The sequence below is a fragment of the Rhododendron vialii genome, chromosome 3a (assembly GCF_030253575.1).
Source record: "Rhododendron vialii isolate Sample 1 chromosome 3a, ASM3025357v1".
Lineage (NCBI taxonomy): Eukaryota > Viridiplantae > Streptophyta > Magnoliopsida > Ericales > Ericaceae > Rhododendron > Rhododendron vialii.
In genome coordinates, this window is record NC_080559.1 from 7,999,337 (window position 1) to 8,013,352 (window position 14,016).

At 38.4% G+C, this 14,016-nt stretch overlaps 1 protein-coding gene across 1 annotated transcript; it reads left to right on the forward strand.

Moving 5' to 3' along the window:
• The first annotated feature begins 1,252 nt into the window (after positions 1 to 1,252).
• LOC131318577 (syntaxin-121) lies at positions 1,253 to 4,722 on the forward strand. The gene is made up of 3 exons (XM_058348457.1): positions 1,253 to 2,054; positions 2,573 to 2,839; positions 4,157 to 4,722. Exons 1-3 carry the CDS (start codon positions 1,629 to 1,631, stop codon positions 4,379 to 4,381), a joined length of 918 nt encoding a protein of 305 aa, XP_058204440.1. The 5' UTR covers positions 1,253 to 1,628; the 3' UTR covers positions 4,382 to 4,722.
• Positions 4,723 to 14,016: the final 9,294 nt, after the last annotated feature.

Genomic DNA, 14,016 nt, shown 5'->3' on the forward strand with positions numbered 1-14,016 from the left:
CTTGTGCTTGACTAGGTAGAATTTGATGATGATGCTTCAAAAATTGCTATTCCATATCTGTCTTGCTAATCATCGTCCATAACATCACATAAGGGGAAAAAACGTTATTTTTTTCCCGCTACCGGTTTATATATTTCTATGATTGATTCAAATAATTTTTTTTCCCGCTACCGGTTTATATATTTTTATGATTGATTCTATTTGAACTCAAAAACTTTCTCCAACCTCATAAAAACTACATATTTTCTCATTATAGGTTAACGAGTGCAATTTTGTTCACCCTCTTTTAAAGAGGGTGAACATTACCCTCTCTCTTATTCGTTCAAATGGTGTGGATCTCATCACAGAGTGATGTCATGCTTACCATGCAATACATTTTTAATAAGCATGACATCACTTTGTGGTGGGGTTCACATCATTTCAACCAATAAGAAGGAGGGTAATGTTCACCTTCTTAAATGGAGGGTGAACAAAACTCAACTCCAGGTCAACCGCTAAAAAAAGACAATTAAGGACAAAGCTTTACAACATTGTTTGTGATTGTTCTCTCTTTAACCCCAAAGTCTTGTACATTGTGACGGTTTTGTCTGTAAACCCCAATCTTCTCTAGTGGTCCTGTCATGGATTTATTTATTTATTTTTGATTAATCACATCTGGTCACCCTAGACTATCAAGTTTTGTAAATTATCCCTGAAACTACAAAACATGACACTTGAGCACCTTAAACTACCAAAACAACTTTGCCGTTTATTAGTCACGACAGTTATAGAGCTCAAGAAAGCACTCAAATGGTATTTTTCAAAATGTGACGAGAATGCACGGAACAATTTGCATTTTAACTCTCTCTTTTTTATTGACAAATACGAGTGTAAACTTACATATCTAATACAATCAGAATTGCGTATAGTATTTTTCACTTCATCCATGGCAATCTTATCTACTCCATCTTTCTCTATCTATATTTTCCCCGATCTAAACAAATTAAAATGAGTAAAATTTTCTGTCCCACAAATTTCCCCTGCCACCGTGTTTTCCACCTAATTCTACATGTCATGCCAGTACTAATTACACCCATTTGGAATTGGAACTATCTTTAATTTAACTCGCTCAACGACCCTTCCCATTGGCATTTTACTCTTTCCCTTCATTTATCATCCCCTCCAAACACAACTTTGACCGATCCAAAAATTGAAAAAAGGAAAAAAGAAAAAGAAAAATAGTCGGACTTGGTCTCCTGATAACGAGTAGTTGAATCCGCCCGCCACGCGCTCTCTCTTCTCTCTCTCTCTAAAAAACGTCTCTCTCTCTCTCTCTAAAAAACTCGTCTTCTGACTCTTCTCCCTCATACCAATTCCGACTCCCCTGTGCATTAACTTCCCCATACCCAAGCCCAACTCCAATTCCATTTATTCATCACATCACACTCCCCATACCCATATTCATATACACAACATATAAATCTAGAGAGAGAGAGAGAGAGAGAGAGAGAGAGAATAATTTCTGTTAATTCTCGTACGATCATCGGTACTTCCCCAATCGAATCCGACACAAAGACGAACTCTGTTCGTTTCGAGTCTCTAGAACCAACCCATCTCTCCGTACGGTCCACAATAAAGTTTCGCTCAACATGAACGATCTCTTCTCCAGCTCCTTCGCTCGGTTCCGGAGCGAAGACCAGTCTCCGCCCCACAGTACCGTCCAGATGTCCGGCTTCCCTGCGGCGGCCACCTCCGGCGTCAACCTCGACAAGTTCTTCGAAGACGTGGAAGGCGTCAAGGACGACCTGAGGGACCTCGAGACGCTGTACGCCAGCCTCCAGGCCGCCCACGACCAGTCCAAGACCCTGCTCAGCGCCAAGGGCGTCCGAGACCTCCGATCCAAGATGGACGGCGACGTCACGTCGGCGCTGAAGAAGGCCAAGGTGATCAAGGTCCGTCTCGAGGCGCTGGACCGGAACAACGCCGCGAACCGGAGCGTGCCCGGGTGTGGGCCGGGGAGCTCCTCGGACCGGACTCGGACTTCGGTCGTCAACGGGCTCCGGAAGAAGCTGCAGGTAAGCAAGGAGGGAGCTACCGAGAGGCAACTGGACTTGTAGACCCCACTTTATTGAGATCAATTGGCTAGGGTAACTTTTACCCACGGTGGGGTATGTTGGGAGTATCGAATCGGTAATCAGAATCGTTTATTTTGTAAAAATTGATTTGATAGGAGATGGTGCGAAAATTCAGCTCAATCTAATTCCGGCAAGTATTTGATCACGTAGCTACCGGTATCTACGGGTATCTGATTGAGTTGAATGTTTGTGGATTCTCTTGACAAATCAGTTCCTACAAAGTGCAAATTACTGAATCGAAACCCGCAACGTGTCTTAACGAATGTGGGTAAAATTCGTTTGGATGAACAAAATTGCTTTCCGTTTTACTACCATTTGGCTTTTCAATAAAAACTAATTATATGTTGCACTCGATATTTGCTATTTTGACCCTACAACAGTTTTTATTTCGTCCTAAACTTGCCATTGTTCTCGTTTTGGCCCCACGAATTCAAAATTCTGACTGTCTCTGGCTGCAGGACTCGATGAACTCGTTTAATGATCTGCGGGGGAGGATTGGATCGGAGTACAAGGAAACGGTGCGGCGGAGGTATTACACGGTGACGGGAGAGAGCGCGGACGAGTCGGTCGTGGACCGGCTGATATCGACGGGGGAGAGCGAGACGTTTTTGGCAAAAGCGATACAGGAGCAGGGGAGGGGGAAGGTTATGGATACCATCATGGAGATTCAGGAGAGACACGAGGGGGTTAAGGAGATTGAAAAGAATTTGAAGGAGCTTAACCAGGTACCATACATACACGTACATTCTTACATTCGAGTTTAAATGACCCTTTCCAAAAGTGTTTTTGTACCTTTTACGTGCAATTTCAGCTACAAGATTGAGACTCTAATTGGTATGAATGTGTTTGTTCGATTCTTTGACTAAAATTGCACGGGCGGCACCAAATAGGTCCGTGATAGGACCTATTTCGTACTAGCTAGTACAAAAGAAAGAGTTAATGGATTCATTTCTTTTTAAAATTGGACGTTTTTTTTTATGCCATTGGACTTCCTATTCTTAAAATAAACGTTTGTGATGATGAACGTTGTGCAGATTCTTTTCTATCATTATCGTTTCGAAAAGCTTGTAGCATTGGTCCTAATAAACTTTCATTTGTTGCTTGGCTTCTTCATTGGACGTAATATGTTGTTAGTACTATTCGCTAAACCTCTCGATAAAATTTAATCACAAACATCCAACCGTATTTGTCTCCCGTGTACGTGATAGAGATAGAGCAGTTGATATTCCTAAATTAAAAAATAATTGTGCATCATTCGAATAATTAATCTTTTTGATGTATTCTATAAGACTCACTTTAGATTCCAAAAAGTTCAAAGCTGGCCACGTAACGAAGAAAGAATTTTCTTCGTCACACAGTTTGTTCTCTTCGTTTAGATGGGTCGATTGCGGCTGCCCAAATGTACTATATATCTCAGATCATCTTTCTCAAACACTATAAAAGTCCAAGCCATAACGGATGAGGTGTTGTAAAATTGCTTTGATAGCTGGTCCTTTTAGGTTCTTCAGTTTCAATATCTAATTGCTTTGATGTATATATGGCTTATTGCTGCCTCCAACCCCGAATCATTCTTTCATCCTTTCGGCCCGACAATTTTGACACTTTATTTGAGTTCCAGGGTCTACAGGCCGATAAAATAATTTTAACCTAGCCGTAATTGTTCGTGTATTAGCGGATGATATATATATAACATACACATGTGGTGTAAGCGCTTGTGTCGACAATGCATTGCCACTCGAAATTAAGATACTGGATTTGGTTCCTTTGTCTTTCCCCCTGAATTATGCCTTAAGACCGGGTGTCAGATGGGGTCACGAGCATTCACTTTGTTCAGCTCAACGATCTGACTATGGAGAACCTTAGCGTAGATCCTTTCACTCATCTTTTTTTGTGACCATCATATGATGCAAAATAGGATCCGTTGTACGAGACATTTCGAGCGATGCATTTTATAGGTCTCAATGTGTTTATGAGCTGTGCAAAAAATCAAGTTATGGGTGACAACATTCTAAAAGTTACACAATCTTGATTTATATGTCTAGGTGTTTCTCGACATGGCGGTGCTGGTGGAGGCGCAAGGTGAACAAATCGACGACATAGAGAGCCAGGTGAATCGGGCCAGCTCCTTCGTTAGGACAGGAGCCCAGCAGCTGGAGGTTGCTCGGAAGCACCAGAAGAATACCCGCAAGTGGACTTTCATTGCCATTGTTATCCTCCTCATTATCATCCTCTTTGTGGTTCTGTTCTCTGTGGAGCCATGGAAATAAACTAAAGAGCCCTTTGGATTTGGAGGTCTGGTCCATGGTCTTATCTTGCACCTCATTGCAATACCAGTCGGGGCACGAACAGGGATTGTGTGTTTTTTTTTTTGAAATGGGCTAAATTTGACGAGGACGACGAAATGGGGTTGATTTGTTAATTCTATGGAATTAGGAGGGGTGCTGGTGTTTGGGTTTGTTCTTCTCTCTTTATTTCTTTCTTTTCTTTTTTGTCTTTTTGTTTTTTTTTTTTTGAAAAGAATGTATTTTTTTGGATCCTTGCATTCGTAAGTATTAGTGTACGATCACCTTTACTATTGAATCTCATTTTATATACTTCTACTTCTCTTGATTGACTTGTGGACAAATTATCAAGATTGACCCATATACTAAATTCCTTTATTCCACATTAGTTTCTATCTCACCCCCTAATTTTTTTTTTCAATCTATCTTCAACCTTCAAACCCCGACACTTGGGCCAACCTCAACCGCAACTGAACACTTCCTCCAGCTCCTTCTAACCACTGGTTGCCACCCCCACCTCCTCCATCCCCACCAGTGGCGACTCCATAAATTTTAGCTAGTGGTGTCATAATTTATAACATCACTTATCTTACAAATCTCTAAAAAAAAAAATGGCAAATTAATTTATATTTTCTCAAACCATAAATTACAAGGTAGTTTAACATACTTAGTATGTGTTCAAAATTATACTCCTATATATATACTAATAAAAAGAAACACAAAAACCTGAATTTTTACCATATTGACATGATTCCCCTAATTTTTTTTCCTTGGAAAACTCAACTATGTTAATTAAATTAAATTATTCATGAGCAGAAATTTTTCAAAGTTGCATCACAATTCTATGTGAGTTCGGAAAAATATGTAATTTTACATTTGCTATATTTTTGTCTTTACCCACCTACGAATAAAGAAAACAAAGATCGAGTCAAGTGGTCTGTTAGGACAGGAGCCCAGCAACTGCATGTTGCACCGAAGCTCCAGAAGAATACCCGCAAGTGGTCTGTCATTGCCGTTGTTATCCTCTTCCTTATCATCCTCTTTGTGGTTCTGTTCACTCTGAGGCCATGGGAAAACAACAAAAAATAAAGAGCCCTTTGGATTTGGAGGTCTGGGCCATGGTCTTATCTTTGCACGTCAATGCAATACTAGTTGGGGCATGAGCAGGGATTGTTTTTTTTGTTTTGAAATGGGCTAAATTTGATGAGGACGACGAAAAGGGGTTGATTTGTTAATTCTATGGAATTAGGAGGGGTGCTGGTGCTTGAGTTTGTTCTTCTCTCTTTATTTCTTTCCTTTCTTCTTTTTTTTTTGTTTTGTACTGGAGTATATTTTTTTTTTTCTTGACAAAGAATGTATTTTTTGGATCCTTGCATTTGTAAGTATTAGTATACGATTGTTGAATGTCATTTTATATACTTCTACTTGTATTGATTGACTTGGTGGACAAATTAATACTAAATTCCTTTATTCCTCATTAATTTCTACTCAATTCCTTTATTCCTCATTAATTTCTATCTCACCCTGTAATTTTTTTTTCAATCTATCTTCAACCTTCAAACCCCGACACTTGGGCCAACCTCACACGCCATTAACACTTCCTCCAACTCCTTCTAACCACTAGCTGCCACCACCTCGACTCCATAAATTTTAGCTAGTGGTGTCATAATTTATAACATCACTTATCTTACAAATCTCTAAAAAAAAATTGGCAAATTAATTTATATTTTCTCAAACCATAAATTACAAGGTAGTTTAACATACTTAGTATGTATTCAAAATTATTACATACTAATAAAAAGAACACGAAAACATTAATTTTTACCATATTCACATGATTCCCCTAATTTTTGTACTTGGAAAACTCAACCTATGTTAATTAAATTATTCATCAGCGGAAATTTTTCAAAGTTGCTTCACAATTCTATTTGAGTTCTGAATAATATGTAATTCTGCACTTGCTATATTTTTGTTTTTACCCACCTACGAATAAAGAAAATCGAGTCAAGAAAAAATATATAGTGGTTTTTTTAGATGGGTTTTTTTTTTTTTTTTTACCGGAAAGAAAACACAAGTTATATTGATACAAATTGCGAGGCCCATAGGCCGAAAAACAACAAAACAAGAACAAAAAACAGAAACAACAAAGAACAAAAAATGAAAAGGAAAGGCTGCTCAGCTCCGATGTTGGACCCAACACTCCGCTCGTGGTGTAGCAAAGAGAGAGAGATGAATAAGAGGGAAATTGTAGGGTAGGTAGTGTTCTCTATGTTTCCTAGCGGTTTTGTGAGCTAGGAAAATGCCAGCCGTAGGATGTAGTTGTAAACATGCGAACAATGGGTTCAAGGGATTTTTCTAATGGTGTCATCACACTAGGACCATGTTTGTTTGGGTATCTTGAATTTTAAATTCTCTCTATGCGCATGGTTCCTAATAAATTTTTTTTAATCATTACTCTTATTTTACTCTCTACTCATTACCTAAAATTTAAAATCTAAAATGCCAAAACAAACATGGTCTAAATGTTTTTCAAAGAGAGAAAAGTTAGAATCTGTAAACTTTTGGATTTTGGAGCTCACTGGATTCACGTGACACCAGTCATTGTACATTGGCGTCGCCACTGATCCCCACCCAGGCACCCAAGCCAGCCCCAGGTACAGGCCAGAAGACAATTGCCTAGGGTCCCAAAAAAATCCCTAAATTAAAGGGTAATTTGAGAAATTTATTTGGTTTGAAGTGTAATGATGATGACAATTTAAAATCTCTGATTCCGAAGAAGGGATCAAAATTTCATAACAGAGGGAATACCATTTTTTAACATATGTTTCACAGTTACTCTTTAATGAGAATGAATAAGGGTTCCATTTTTCAAGCTCGCCTACCGCTTCTAAAATCTCAGCTCGGCTCCATTTCCACGTTTGACACACTCGAACTCAGCTCTCCCCACCTTTTAGAAAAACCTTCCCTGAAATCCAGCGCCGTTGTCACCCCTACATCACATCGACGTCGGCTTATCTAGTCAAAGTACCGATTCAAGTGGAATACTCCATCCAAAATCCTAACTGTTTGTTAACGGAAGGGGTTTCTTGCCATAAGAGAATACATGAAGGAGGTTAGGTGTTTGAGTTTAAACATCAAAGAGCAATTCGGAAATCTGTGATAGTAGAAGGGGGTTTAACGTTGTTTATCCTTCATTACTTTAAAACTGAGTTAGTTAGATTATGAGACGGGATACACACGCAAGAGAAAACTCGTCGTTAGATTGTCACCGACTCACTGCGATCTCACACTGGATCTCTAGGGGGTTCATCAATCACCATGGTGAGTTTTCTCCCTCCTTGAAAACATGTAGTACTGATTAGATGGAACTTCTCTCCCTCTTGGACGTGGGAATGCTCAAGTTTGAATTTCCTTTCTAATTATGAGTTCGTTCTTGCTGATTTCTGGTCATTTCTTGGGTAATTGCTCTATCTCATTGCCTTTTGCTATGTTTTTTCTTCAGTCTCTATTATGGATCTTGTGAATACTTGTTAATTTCGACTTGTGTGGGTGATGTGGTTGCTTTAAATCATACTTCTACCCATTCTCCTGGACCTGGGAGGCTATCTCTGACTCCTCCTTCCGGTTCGTCCCCTAGGGTTTCATCCAAGGATGGTCTTAGGGTTTCTCCGTCAGATGGTCCTAGGGTTTCTGGAATGATTGAATCTAGGCCTTCCACCAATATTACTTACGTGCTGGAGAAAGTTATTGTCCCTAATCTTATCGATTCACTCACTGCAATGTAAGGACCCGTATTTTTGGAAATTAATAAAAAGGTTTATTGGTTATCATAATGGAAGAAAATATGTGATTTATTGAGTTTAAATGAATTGGGGGGAATGTGATGGAATTGTTTGTAGGAGGGTGCATGTGCAATTTGAGTATAGGTAATATATATGTGTGTGGGTGTGTGTGTAGAGGAGTAAAAGTACTCCTCACTCTCTCTCTCTACCTCCCGACCTCTCTATCTCTCTCGGCTATCTCTCTCTTTCTCCTCCAAAACCCAAAATTTCATTCAATCACTCAAAAACCCATGACAAATGACCTTCAATCTTTCATCTATTCGCGTTATTGAGCGTGTATCTCGTTGGGTTTAGCTCGGAGAGGAGTTTTCTTGCTCGGTTTCGACTTTGGAGTTCTAGGGCTTGATCAATCTTTTTGGGTTTCAATCCTTGACAGCAGGTAGAGATTTCTTACTTGTTCTATACGTTGATGAGTTAAATTTGTACCTAAATCTCGTGTTTGATTGTTGTTTTGAAGTGTATTGTTGGCCCTTGAAATCTGTGTATTGCACTGAAATTTCCAGGCGCTACCCGTAGTCCGTTTTTGGTACTACCCGTAGCCACTGATCAGAAACTGAACATTTGTCCCGCTACCCGTAGTCCGTTTTTGGTCCTACCCGTAGCCACTGCAGATTTTTGTAAAAACTCTTGTTCTCATATTCTAATGTCGTGGTTTGTTTCCATAAGTGATGGTATGTATCTTTATGAGTTCAAGGACGTTAACTTACACTTAACGGGAAGTATGACGATAGCTTGATGTATACGATTGCCGAATGCCGAAAAGAGAACTAAAGCCACTTTATGTGAGGTATATGATTGAAACGGAGCACACGAACACCGAATGCAAGTTATGAACCTCGTGACTTCGTGACTTAGTGATGTAACAGTAATCAACGACATGAGTAATGAAACGGCTTGAGGAAACTTGAACGGGCCCGTCAATCGGCGTGGTGACCGGTAGGGGATGAACGGGATCCTAAATACCCGGAATGAACGGGTCCACCTATTGGTGCGATGACCGGCAGGGAATGAACGGGTCCACCTGTTGGTGTGATGATCGGTAGTAGGTGAACGGGTCCACCTATTGGTGCGATGACTGGCAGGGGACGAACGGGGTCCCAAATACCCGGAATGTGCACTTGGAACAAAAGACATACATTATTTACTATGACACACGGGACACCTTGAATGTGACGGAGAACTAGTTGATTGTTTCATTTTCAGTTTGTCGTTTCGTATTCTCGTTGATTCACTGAATTCTTGATCTCTTATCCATATGTCTACTTATTGGTGCATGATCATCTCATTGACATATAACATGAGTATAGAATTCTCTACTGGGCGCGTGTTTGCTCAACCTTATTATCATTTTCAGGTACACCGCAGGGGCATTGACATGACGTGCATGGAGTGCATGATTGATCATTCTTTTGAAAACTAACATGGGAAATTATTTTAGCATCTTTTTGTAAAACCCCTTTTGAGATGTAACTGTAATTTCAATTATCATTTTCGTTTTGACTATGGATGACTGTAGACTCATAACTCCTTCCTTTAGTATAAGTATTAGGTTACTTTGAGCCGTCGAATCGAGGATGTAACCTTTGAACTCAATTTGCTTGTTTTGGGAATGAAGTATCTTTTGGGGTATAATAGCGTGTATTTGAGAGATTTTGTTTATTAGAAGTCATTATTAATTATGTTGAAAATCGAGGGCGTGACGTGCAATCTCGGAATCCCCTCCATGAATATCTTGAAGTCCGGCCCAATGGGTTGGCCAAGTGGTTTTGGTCTGGAACTAAGGTGTTTGCTACATCTTAAGGTCTCAAGTTTAATTCTCCTCACCAACAACTCTTGGGATCAATGGCTGTGGGAGGGGAGATTAGTCTGAGGTGCGCATAAACTGGTCTGGAACACCCTGCATTACCCAAAAAGAAAATTTGTTGGGGTGCTTAGTTAGATTTGGTAGGAAATTGGACAAGAAAAATGGAATTTTAATGAAAGGATGGATTATTGATGCAATAAGCACAAAGGTGTTAAACCTCAAGAAAGTTTTTCAGTTGATTAACAGTTTGTTGAGTTGATTTGAGTCTACGAAAGTGAATGTGTTGTTTTTATTGGTAGATTCGGTGATTTGATTTGGGATAACTATTAGTTTTGAATTTTTTCTTTGAGGTTACAAGACTCGTCATTCATAATCAGATTTCAGGGTCCATGTCTGACTTAACAACCATTGAGCAGCAAGCCAGGGAAAAATGTCTGAGTTAACAACCATTGAGCAGCAAGCCAGGGAAAAATGTGAAGCAATCAAGGTGTTATCTCTCCAACTTACTCAATCTCCAGGCGGTTCAGAGAGGTTTTTCTGGTCGATTCGGGCCGGATCCCAGATGCGCTCGACGTTCAGGATGCAACCGCACGCTCCATTTTCGAATTTGAGGCTCCTAGGTTGGCTTTTTAGAAGTGGTTAACCAAGCTTTATTTATAGGGCGCCGCTATTCGCAGCCCTCTATTTACTCCCGTAGCCCACTAAATTTCGGTAAATGATTGTTGAAAATCATAAATAACATTTCGGTAAATTGCTGTTGAAAACAAGATTATATTTCGGTAACTACATGTCGAAAATATGTTCAACTTTCGGTAAACAACTGCCGAACATGCATCTTCGGTAAACATCTGTTGAAAAAAATATTATATTTCGGTAATTGGATGCTGAAAATATATCTCAATTTCGGTAACTAACTGTCGAGTATAATTGAAAATTTTTAACGGGCTATGGGAGTAAATAGAGGGCTGCGAATAGTAGCGCCCTATTTATATAGCAATTCCACTGACCCCCTCTTTTCTAGAATTGTCTAGTTAATTACAAAAATCTCTCCAGCTCTAGAATTATCTAGTTTTACCCATGTACTTAAATACAAAAATCTTCCTAGCGTAATTATTACTTCTACAAACTTCTAATTATTTTTTAGCTTTAGATATTTTAACACTTATTCTACATATTCTATAAGATTACAAATTACTTTTTCTAACAGAAGAAGTCTATCGATAGGCCAGACGTTTGGTCATTTTTCTGAAATGATAATCACTGAAATGGCAAAACTAACAAAAAATTAGTCACTGAAATAATAATGACATTTTTTATACCATAATAATCACTGAAATGATAAAACTAAAAATTTAGTCACACGTTGGCCAAATCATGACTTTAAAACTGCCTTAAACCATAACTAGACATAAGTCTAAAAACAAAATACTTTTGTGTGGTTTTAGCTAAAAATCCTATGAAGAGGTCAGCCCCCAAACTTTGGTTTTGCCCAAACCTTTTGCTTTCTGATCAATGTGCACGGTGGACGGCTTGAAGAGGACAAGGCAATTATGGGATAATATGAAGGTCTTTCCATAGCCTATAGCGCCAAATTGATTTATTTTGGACGTTTTTAGCACAAAGGCATAGTGCTTAGGAAGTTCAAAATATTCAGTTGATATAAATATTGGGAAAAAAAAAATGTTATGAGTTGGGGTTTAATTGTAATAATTCGTGTAATAAGGAGATAAGTGCAATTAGTGATATGTTGTATTGTTTGTTAGGCAGTGGGTACAATATAAACAACTGTGGCCCTGAGTCCCGCGGGTCGTTTTTGTTTTGTTTTCTATACCTCTTGAAGAAAAATAAGATTCAGAAGTTTCCCTGTTTCTATTCTTCTGGTGTGATCTTCCTCTTTAGTCATAACATTGATATCAGACCCAGCCACCACATCTGAGTATGGGATTGGACGCACCTGTGTAAGTATGGACTTGTATGGGTGCAGTTTTGCAGTTCGACTCCCGGAGGAGGCGACCTATAGGTTGGATTAAAATACTTAAAAAGCTGATGTAGAACAAAAATTGAGAGTTTTTGTATTTTATTTTTATTGTTTTAGAATAAGATTTGGACTAGGAATATTTTCGTTTAGGTTAGAATTATTAACTTTTCGTATTCAGTTTGATTTTGATTTCTACCTTTATTAGGATTCTTGGTCTACAAGAATTAAGATTTTATTTTAATTAATTAGGAAATATTTTTTCTTTAATGCCACTTGTTTTGGCATGATTTAAGATTTCTTTTACAATAGGATTTCTAGAGTTAGAGTCTTATAAAAAGGGCTGTAACCTATTCAATTATTCAACTTTAAAGCTTTTTATCAATAATATTCAAAGATTCTTTCTTTCTTGTGTGCAAGATTTGCTCGTTGCGACGAGTTGTTTATATCGTTTGGACCAGTACGCTAACTAGTCTCTCGTAAATACCGCTGCTTCAAGTGGTATCAGAGCAAGGCTTTGCTTGGTTCGATGGCACCAAACAAAGTTGAAGACACACCCATTGACGTTGGTCGTGGTGAAGGATTTAACAAGACTCGCACCAAGGGATTTGCTCATGGTCCACCTGTTAAACCCAAAATTGATAGGAACCGCGTTGAGGAATTTGCCCACAACCAACCTATTAACCAAAACGTCTCTAGAGAATATTCTTATTATCACTACGATAGTAGGAATAAATTTGAAGGCGAACTATTTAAAAGTCATGGTGATTATCAGTCGATAAAGCGACAACAAAATTTTAGGTATTACGATAATTTGCCAAAATTTAGTGATCTTGAATTTTTTGAAGATCGTTTGGATTGAATTCTAGACATCGAAGATTCCTTCGAGTATGCAAAAATTCCGATAGAACAAATGTGGAGGTATTTGTTAGTGAAGCTTATGGGTCCAGCGCTACGATGATGGCTAAATTTGTAATTTCTAAGAGATCGATTGGGTAAGCGTCGAATTCACGCATGGTACAGAATTAAAAAACGTATGATGGAAAGATTTTTACCATGGAATTATGAGCAATTGTTGGAGGAAAAATATAGACCAAAACAGTATCATGCAGAACAAATTATTGTAGAAGCATTGGGAGAGGTCAAAATTGAAGTTGAAGATCAAGACGAAATTGACATCGATGCTTGTGTGCAAGAGGATACTGAAATTGCTTTGGATGCGGTTGCGGAGGAACAAAAGAATATTGCATTGGAGGTTTGTGCGTTTGGGCTTGATGAATCACCCACAATGGAGTTGACTGCAACACTACAAGAAAATATGATTGTTGCTGAAATCCGATTTTCTGACAAGGGAGTGCCAACCAAGCACTCTATAATAAATCAAAGTCTAGAGAATTAGCAACCTCAACATAAGGTTCTAGTTGTCGATTTTTTTGGAATGCAACAATTTGATTGGGTTTCCAACATTCCTCCAGTGAATTTTGTCAACAAGTTAAAGCATGTTGAGAAACAATATTTGCAAATACACTTTTTCTTGAAATTTTATTTCAAGTTAAGAAAGGAGTTGAAGTATTCTAAGTATCTGTTTCTTTGGCATGGAAGATGGCAGATTCCCAACGAGAACTCGAGGTCGAGTTCTTTTGAAGAAAAGGAGACCGATGTAGGACAAAAATTGAGAGTTTTTGTTTTTTATTTTTATTGTTTGGACTATGAATATTTTCGTTTAGGTTAGAATTATTAACTTTTAGTATTTAGTTTGATTTTAATTTCTACATTTATCAGGATTCTTGGTCTACAAAAATTAAAATTTTATTTTAATTAATTAGGAAATATCTTTTCTTTAATGCCTCTTGTTTTGGCATGATTTAATATTTAAAAACAGTAGAATTTCTAAGATTAGGGTCTTATAAAAAGGGCCGTAACTTATTCAATTATTCAACTTTAAAGCTTTTTATCAATAATATTCAGAGATTCTCTCTTTCTTTCTTGTGCGCAAGAT